The sequence below is a fragment of the Oryza sativa genome, chromosome 4 (assembly GCF_034140825.1).
Source record: "Oryza sativa Japonica Group chromosome 4, ASM3414082v1".
NCBI lineage: Eukaryota > Viridiplantae > Streptophyta > Magnoliopsida > Poales > Poaceae > Oryza > Oryza sativa.
This window is the reverse complement of record NC_089038.1, coordinates 31,106,137-31,114,863: the sequence shown is the minus strand read 5'-3', so window position 1 is coordinate 31,114,863 and position 8,727 is coordinate 31,106,137. Positions and strand designations below refer to the sequence as shown.

General features: G+C 44.7%; 1 protein-coding gene across 2 annotated transcripts; it reads right to left on the bottom strand.

Moving 5' to 3' along the window:
• Positions 1-6,186: 6,186 nt before the first annotated feature.
• LOC4336914 (large ribosomal subunit protein uL30x) lies at positions 6,187-8,481 on the bottom strand. Of its 2 annotated transcripts, none has more exons than XM_026025067.2 (7): positions 8,404-8,481; positions 8,139-8,318; positions 7,445-7,542; positions 7,289-7,346; positions 7,121-7,200; positions 6,671-6,773; positions 6,187-6,594 (listed from the first exon to the last, which is right to left on the bottom strand). In XM_026025067.2, the coding sequence occupies exons 2-7, from the start codon at positions 8,316-8,318 to the stop codon at positions 6,379-6,381; spliced, it is 735 nt and encodes a 244-aa protein (XP_025880852.1). In that variant the 5' UTR covers positions 8,404-8,481; the 3' UTR covers positions 6,187-6,378. The 2 variants fall into 2 exon arrangements, with proteins under 2 accessions (XP_025880852.1, XP_015637188.1); XM_015781702.3 differs by having other exon boundaries at positions 8,421-8,481.
• Between the last annotated feature and the right edge of the window lie 246 nt (positions 8,482-8,727).

Sequence of the window (8,727 nt, the reverse complement as noted above, 5' to 3'; positions counted from 1 at the left end):
TCACACTCCTCGTATCATTGTCAAGCAGTTAAAAATCTACATTCGAATATAACTACCACATTCTTACCTCGAGAATATCTGTTTGAGCCATACTCTCGTGATCACCTTCTCCAATGAAACCTTTTTTTAGGGATTAGGTGATAACCACCACTTTATATAAAATTTTATATAGATCTGAACAGGAACTTAAGTGGTATATTGTGCTAACCACCACTCCCACCATCAAGTGGTATCTTGTGCTAATTAACCACCACTCCTCCCACCATCAAAGTCTCATGTACTATATATGGATTATCAATGTACCCAATACTCCACTACTTGCTCATTTATAATATCCTTTTGCTTTTTCATTTGATCTTGATCTTCTTGTTTCTTTATTTGATCTTCTAGATCCTCAGTATTTTTCAATATTTTATTGACCACTCTATGCTCATAGTGAAAAAAGAATGTGGTATTAGTGAGGATAACCGTCCGTCGTCCGAGGACTCTCATTTTCTTATATCGTGGTTTTGCTCATTATTTTCGTTGATGATTTGTTGAAAGCTTCACGATGCTGGAGCCAAAGGTTGAAAGCTTCCCCGTCCCAACTAGTCAGAGTCGGTCCTTCACCAACCATCACCGAGGGCCTCCTCACGGCCTGCACCGCTGACCGCTGTCGCCGCCGGCATCGACGAGGTTTCGGCGTGTACGACGTGGACTTCGGGTTCGGGAGGGCGGCGAAGGTGGACGTCGTGTCCGTGGAGAAGACCGACGCCATGTCAGTGGCGGAGGACCGTTTTGGCTCCGGCGGCATCGAGATGGGCATCGCTCTGCCGTCGGAGCGCAGCGCATGGCGAGGTTCCGGAGGTGGGTCGCCGACGACATTGCCTGGCTCCTCGTCTTCCCAACACAACTAGACTACTAGAGTGGAACCTGCAGCGAATCTATTGCTAGATGTTCTGGAGGGATGAAGATTTCAGTGGCATTTTATTTCCAAAATGGAATGATCATGCAAAAATGATTAATCTTGAGAATATCGACAAGGTAATCTTTTTTTTGAGAGGGTACAAAGCAGGACGCACATAAACACACACCACACTCAACACCACGACACACGCACGCACACGCGTGCGCGTTCCTAACACACGCTAGGATTGAGATTGGAACACCACGACACACGCACACACACGCGTGCGCGCCTCAGTGCACGGGAAACGTGCAGTACCACTGAACGCGCACGCGTGTGTGTACCCTATTACCTAACCAGGACCGACTAGTCCCGGGGAAAGGTATTAAAATCCCGGTGCGAAACCCGCGCCGAGCTCGAGCGTACCCAACCACCGAGCCAACGGCTCGTTCGCATCGACAAGGTAATCTAGGAGTTTCGGACTGATCATATGGACCGGTAAAGGAGTATGTGGGCCTGAAAGTGCAAAGCAGCCGATTTGGTGGGCCGGGACTCCTCCCTCCACGCTCGGGACGCCGAGTCCGAGTCTTACCGGCAACCATAGGCCTAGTTCTTTCGCCGGCTATTTAAACGTGCAGAGATCACCACGGATGCAGCTTGTCTGCTTGTGTAAGCGCACACGCACGGAGAGCGGTGCGAACAGCGGAGGCACACCGGTGAAAACATCGACGATATGCCGAAGCGGCCACCGCCGTCGGAGAGCCACCACGGGTCCAGCCGCTCGGCGAAGCGGACGTCGTCAGCGTCGAGTAGCCATGGCTCATCAGGGAGCGTGGAGGAGCGGCCGTACTCGTCGGGTCGTCACGGCTCATCCGGGCGTATGGAGGAAGGGACGGCGGCGCCGTCGTGCCGACACCGCTCCCGGCGAACGGACAAGCGGCCGTCTTCGTCGGGTCGCCACGGGTCCGGGCGCACAGCGAACAAGCATGAGAGGCCGGCGCCGGCGACGCGGCCGCGGCAGCGGCGGAAGAGGAAGTATCTGTACCTTGTGATGGACGACTGGGAGAAGGGGTACGGCATCTACAGGGTGGACGTGAGCTCGTTCGACCCTGACGCCGAGTTCGGCTCCGACTCCGAAGCGGAGTGCCAGGCGCGGAACAGGGACGACGAGCCCTCCCCGCTCGTCCGCGTGGAGGCGCCGATCAATTACTCCAGGTGGATCACGGCACACGGCTCCAAGATCTTCATGATGTCGCCGGTGTCCGCCGAAGTGATCCCCGGCATCCCGGTGTTCGACACGGTGACCAGGGCGATGATGGTCTGCCCGTTGCCCAAGAATCTCGGGGAACAGCTTCAGCCCTTTTGCGTGTCCGTCGGCGACAGGCTCGTCAGGCTGTGCAACCCTGGCTTCCAAGTCCTCGGCGCCCAGCCGCCGCCTCGCAGTGGCCATGGCTACGTAGACGTTCCGTGGGCCTGGGAGGAAATCTCCGACGACAACGCGTTTTCGATGCCTCCCTTCACCTCCGACAGGGTGAGCGCCTACGCGGTGCACCCTGACGGGCGGCGAACCATCTGGGTGTCCGTCAGGAAGCCGGTCGTCGACGGCAGGGGCGGCGGCAGCTACGGCGACCGGAACAACACCTTCTCCTTCGACACGGAGCACCTCGAGTGGACGCACGTCGGCGAGTGGCTGATGCCGTTCGTGGGCCGTTCACGTCGCGGATCGGCTCGGAGATGATGTTCCGGCCGGACAAGTACGGCTTGCGGGCCGCCAAGCTGCTGTACATGGGCAAGAGCAGGTTCTGCATGGTCGAGTCCAAGTTGCACAATTCTCCTGCAAATCAGTGCAAATGCAAGGTTCACGGGGATGAACCGGAGGTAGAGGGCCGCATACGGGCGATCCGCATGACCACGTTCTGTGTCGAGTACAACAGGGTGGGAGAGCCGTGCGTTGCGGGGCGTCGGGCTCGCGCGACCAGATTTTTCAAGGACGCACATAGTCTTCTAAACATTGACCTTGCTCCCGTTGCGTTTTGGATATAGTTTAATTTCTTGCGGATGATTTTAAATAGCAGAAGAAATTTCCATTCAGCAGCAACAGCAAGCATTCAACAGCCATAGCAACTAATTCCAGCAGCAACAGCACCATTCAGCGACAGCAGCAGCAAGCATTCAGCAGCAACAACATTCAGCGGCAGCAGCTAATAGCAGCATTCAACAGCCATAGCAGCTAATTCCAGCAGCAACAGCACCATTCAGCGGCAGCAGCAGCAAGCATTCAGCAGCAACAACATTCAGCGGCAGCAGCTAATAGCAGCAGCAGCACACCAGGATTTGGGATGAGGAGACAAAGATTTACACAAGATTATTTGTAGATTCGCATAAGATTATTTCAAATTAGAAATTTTGAGGAGATGACTTTGATAACAAGGAGAAGAATAAAGGAGGGATTGACACAAGTTTAGACGCGAAATTTTATCGGATAGAATTTAATGAAATTAGTTTTTAACATCCCGTGAATTGATGTACAAAATCCATAATACAAATAATGTCTTTACCCAAACCCTGTTTACAAAATCCATAATACAAATGATGCTAATATTAATACCCCTCCATTTCAATATATTTGTCATTCTAGCAAATCTCACAAACTATAAATGTACCAGGATTTATTATCATCCATAGTCGGTACAATTTTATTAAGGTCTGAAAATAATGTTCATGATGTGGGAGTTTTATTGTTTAAATCTTGCACGTCTCACCAATCAGAATCAGTTAATTCATTCACTAACCCTTAGAATGATTATCATAATATATAATAGAAACTGATAATATTATAAAATATAATTAAAATTTAATAAAATTTGATTGATTGAATGGTGGTTAGAGTGGAAATGATATATTTAAATTATTTATTTATTATTGAAGTGTGATATTTTCAGCTCATTAATGATATATATGTCCAGCTTTAAACTCATTAAGCACTCTTATAAGATAAGATCTAATGATAATTTTGTTAAGCATATATGTAGTGGGGAATTTAGTTTTTTCACAACTTCTGTTTGTATTTATATGTGATATTTGCTTGAGTCAATCTATACAGTAAAATCGTCAACTGTAATTTTCTCTTTCTTGTAACAAATCTACCATTCACAAATATGAAATATTCCGGTTTGGAAATAAAAATAATAAGCTAGAAGCACAATTATTGCACATATATTTTTTATTATGTATAAAATAAATTATGATATATGTATTTAAAAACATACATTTGTATGTGTTTTGAACTACTCTCTATTTGAACTAGAAAGGTAGCTTATTTTTGGATGGAGCGAGTATCTAACATGCAACATATTTTGGTGACGGTTTTTCAATGATATAAATTTATATTGCATCATGACCATTAGATTCATGATAAATGTCGCTCTCAATTTTTTCTATAAAACTCATAGATATTTATTGAATTATATATATCAATAACATCTATGTCTACGTATATTATTACTTCATAGTATTCTAGAACATTTTTAGAAAAAGGAATATCGCTTTTAATTTCTAAAAAACTAGTTAGTCAACATGGAGCATCAAAAAATATTGATATGTATAATAATTAGTAATGACAAAATAGATAAACTTCGGCGGTGCGAGGTCATCCTTGGCCTCGTCTCCCAAACATCTCGTCATGAGTTCACCCGTCCCCTCGCCTACATGATGAATGCCAATTCAAATCCTCCGCAATACTGCACATGTAGTACTGCCGACTGACATGTGGGCTCGAGGGTCTGTGGGGCCCATATGTCAGTGAGCTGTACTGCACATGCAATACTGCAGAGAACCCTCACTCGATGTATGCCAGGAAACGTCGATGAGACGATGACACGCTAGCAAAGACTCATGGCGACCTGGTGAGTGTATTTACAGGTAGCTTTTTCTTCAATTTCTTGACGTTCTAGTTCATTATGGATTCTTTTGCAACCTCCTAACCAGGTTGCAATGTAATTATTAAACCTTGTACTCCTATTCACCAATACACTTCTAGTCCTACATAATCCAAGTTGCACTTAGGCTATACTAAAATCGTGTCGTGGTGACTATGGGCCCGTGGAGGGAGCTTCTAGTCAGCTGCAGCTTCTCCCAGAATTAAAAGCTCCTAAAACAGTACACCTTTTGGTACAGATTCTGAGAAGCTGTAGTTGTAAAATCCATAAAATGCATAAAGGTTAGAAGCTGGGAAACCCAGCTTTTTCAGATTCTTAAAGCTGACTACCAACCAGCTGCTTCTTAAAATCTTGAGCTCCCCCAAACAGGCCATATTTCTCATGCAAAACTAATCTTGTAACCAGGTTGTCAGCATCAAATACATACCGTAGAATTGAAATATTGATCGTAGTATCACCATAGGATCCGGATACGTATCAGCAATTTGTTTTTAGAACATACTCCTTCCATACCATTTTAAGTGTAGTTGTGGGTTTCGTGTCCAACGTTTGATCATCCGTCTTATTTATAAATATGTGAAAAAAAAATTAAAGAAATAAGTCACGCGTGAAGTATTATTCATGTTTTATCATCTAATAACAATAAAAATATTAACCATAAAAAAATTCAAATAAGACGAACAGTCAAACGTTAAATACAGAGACAGAGAAACCCACAATTGTACTTAAAATGGAACCAAGGGAGCATGTTGAATAAAACAATTCTATCTACTGTGTTGTTTTCTCTTAAAAAATATCTCTCAATATGTATGTCATATATGATCCCCACAAAATCAAGACATACATAAGCATTACATGTGTTGTTTTCTCTTTACAAATATCTCTCAATTTGTAGGTCATATATGATCCCCACAAAATCAAGAGCATACTCCCTCCGTCCCATCACTTCGGAGTATCCAACATAACAAAGCAAATTGAACTGCTTTTGTGCTTTAGGTTCATGTAATTTCTGGTCTTTGAGTCCCCGCTTTTAAGACGAATAACTATGCCGTACCGTGCTCATCAGCTTGCAGAATACGATTTTCATCAGTCTCAGTCTTCGCGCTGAGTACTTTGAATATGTTTCCTGTTTGTTCATTTGCTTCATTAACCAATTTGACTCTCACATCCAATTATAACTCGACAACTCATTTTGTTAGTGCTAAACAGTGTCAAATGGAAACACTCGACCAGAGTTACAATGGTACAACGAACTAGTATATAAACATTGGTAGTTGGGACATGTTCAGGCTAAGCATTGTATAAATGGCATAAGAGCTGAACAGCAACCGTGATGTCAACACAAAGGCAGTAGAGCCATAATAAGTACTAACACATGTTCGCATATCATGATTAAAAGCACTTCAAATTTAGGAATAACATCAAACCACCGGATAAAAGGGTCAGATTCTGAATATCAAAATTGCAAGATTTTCTTGATACACTTCCTAGTGCAAAATAAGCTTACTTTAAAATATCATCCAAACACAGTGCGCTAACAATGAGCTCATGGAACTAGTTCATCCTTCTGATGAGTTCGTTGATGTAGTTCTCACGGTTACCAGCATCACCACCCTCAACGTAGTGGTTCCTCTTCTTCTTCAGCCCACCCAGTGGTGCCTTCAGCTTGAATGGCCAGAGGAAGTTGTTGGCCTCCTTGAAATGTGGGCCAACAGTCATGATCTCATGAACAAGATCCTCAATGCAGATGATGTCATGCTTACCCAAACCCTGATACAAACACCAAGACTGTAAGGTACCAATTGACACAGTAAAAGCAGAACAAGTGAGATTCAAGGTGGCAAACCTCCTCGATGACTTTGTTGTTTGTAAGAGGGATTCTTTGCTTGTTGAGCTTTCCATAGCCCCTCTTGTAGATCAATTCACGGACACTCTTCAAATTTGGGTACCTAAAACATAAGAATCACTAATCTAGTAAGAAGATCAATAATCAACTCTAGTCATTAGGGGCTTGAACTATTTCAGACCCTAGACAATTCAAATTAAAATATAAAATTGATTGACTACAATTTGTTATGATTTTGATGCAGAACACAATGATGCAAACAGTTGCTACTTAATAACACAAATTCAGTGTAAGCAATTTTAGAAGCCTTTAATTGTGAAATGTTCCAGTTATTCTAGTAAATGCCAAGATCACATTTCTAGTAAAACAACAGATGGTAATTCAAAATAAAATAGCAAGATGGTGCATATATATAATATATTAGGCTCGAATGTAATTATGGTAGCTTACCCATATGCAACATATGGCTCAACCCTGCGCAGCATGTTAATGGTGGCTTTGTTGACCTTCAAGAACACTCCATTAAAGATCTGCAAAATTAACATTTTTTCCTCAATTGACAGTACTATATCATAATTTCAACACGTGCATTCAAATGATTGTGAAAACCACACCCACCTGCCTCAAACGCAAGAGCTGCAAAATCTTCCTGGTCTTCGGGTGCATGGCATTGATACTACAGTCAACAGATTTGTAACATTAGCATCAACATACAACCAGATCATCATCTATAGTCAGTGACATTATAACAATACAACTTAAGTGGTTCCTTACCCACGGATACGGACCACAAACAGCAACTTTTCCTCAGGGCTGACATAGAAACCACCCTTCATCCGAGCCTCACGCTTAAGTTGCACCAGCTCCTTCTCCTGCTCATCACACCGACATTAGAATGAAGTACAACAGGCTGCTCAATTCTTATTCAATTTTTATTGACTGCGAACAGTTTTAACATATATAAGCAACTACTATTATCATACGAAGTTACAAACTCAAAAAGAGTTATGTGCTTACCATATCAAGATACAGCAATAAAAATATTCTGAAATGACCTAACGCATTAGGTATATCGCAAAAAAGAACTGACAATTTCCCAAACCAGCATGATTCACTAGCAGTACTTTTGCATTGGAACTTGCAACGGAACACACGAGAAGCAGAACATGCAGCTTTTCAACACTACACGTGAAAACTAGCATTAGGGTGACCAAGCAAACGCATTTGTGGGTTAACGATGAGCGGCAATCTAACATAGATTTGTCTCAAAGCATAAATATTTGCAATGCTACGAATAATGAATGAATCTTCGTCGTGTTCACCCAGTATAAGATCAAGCGAAATTCGCATTCATCGAATACAACCTGATTTGGGAGTACCAAACCCAGATCCCACGGAATCGCTGTCTTTGCCACGCAAAATATAACATCGAGACGGGAATGGATCATGTGGGGGCCAACGATCTAACCTGGGCCTCGTACTCCTCGGCGTACTGCTTGGCGCGGGAGAAGATGAGCTTGCGGCTCTCGATGGACTTCTTCTTCTCGGCGACGGCCTTCTCCTTGCTCGCGGCCGCCCACACCTCCTCCCGCTTCCTCTTGCGGAGCACGGACTCCGGCACCACCACCTTGGCCGCCTCGGACGCCATCTGCGCAGCGAACAGCGAAACCCACCAGGGTCAGATCGGGACGGGGCGACGAGCGAACAGAGAGGAGCAGGGCGGCAATGGCTACCGGCGACGAGCTCTTACCTCGACGAGCTGCGTGAGGGAGGAGGAGACGGGGAGTGGGGAGGCGGGGAGAGGCGGCGGCGGCGGCTAAGCGAGTGGGAGGCGGGCTTAAGTAGGGGGGGTTTGGTGGTGGCTAGGGTTCGGGACGGTGATCCGACGGCTGTGATTGGATGGAATTTGGGGGTGGATGGGCCAGCATGCCTGGACTGGACCTGTACACGGGCCATTTGGGCCGGAAATACTTTGGGCCTTCGTTTCAAATATTCACGCTGCAGTTTGGTGGCCAACTTAAAACATGCCAGGATAGAGATAAGTTTATTTTCCTTCT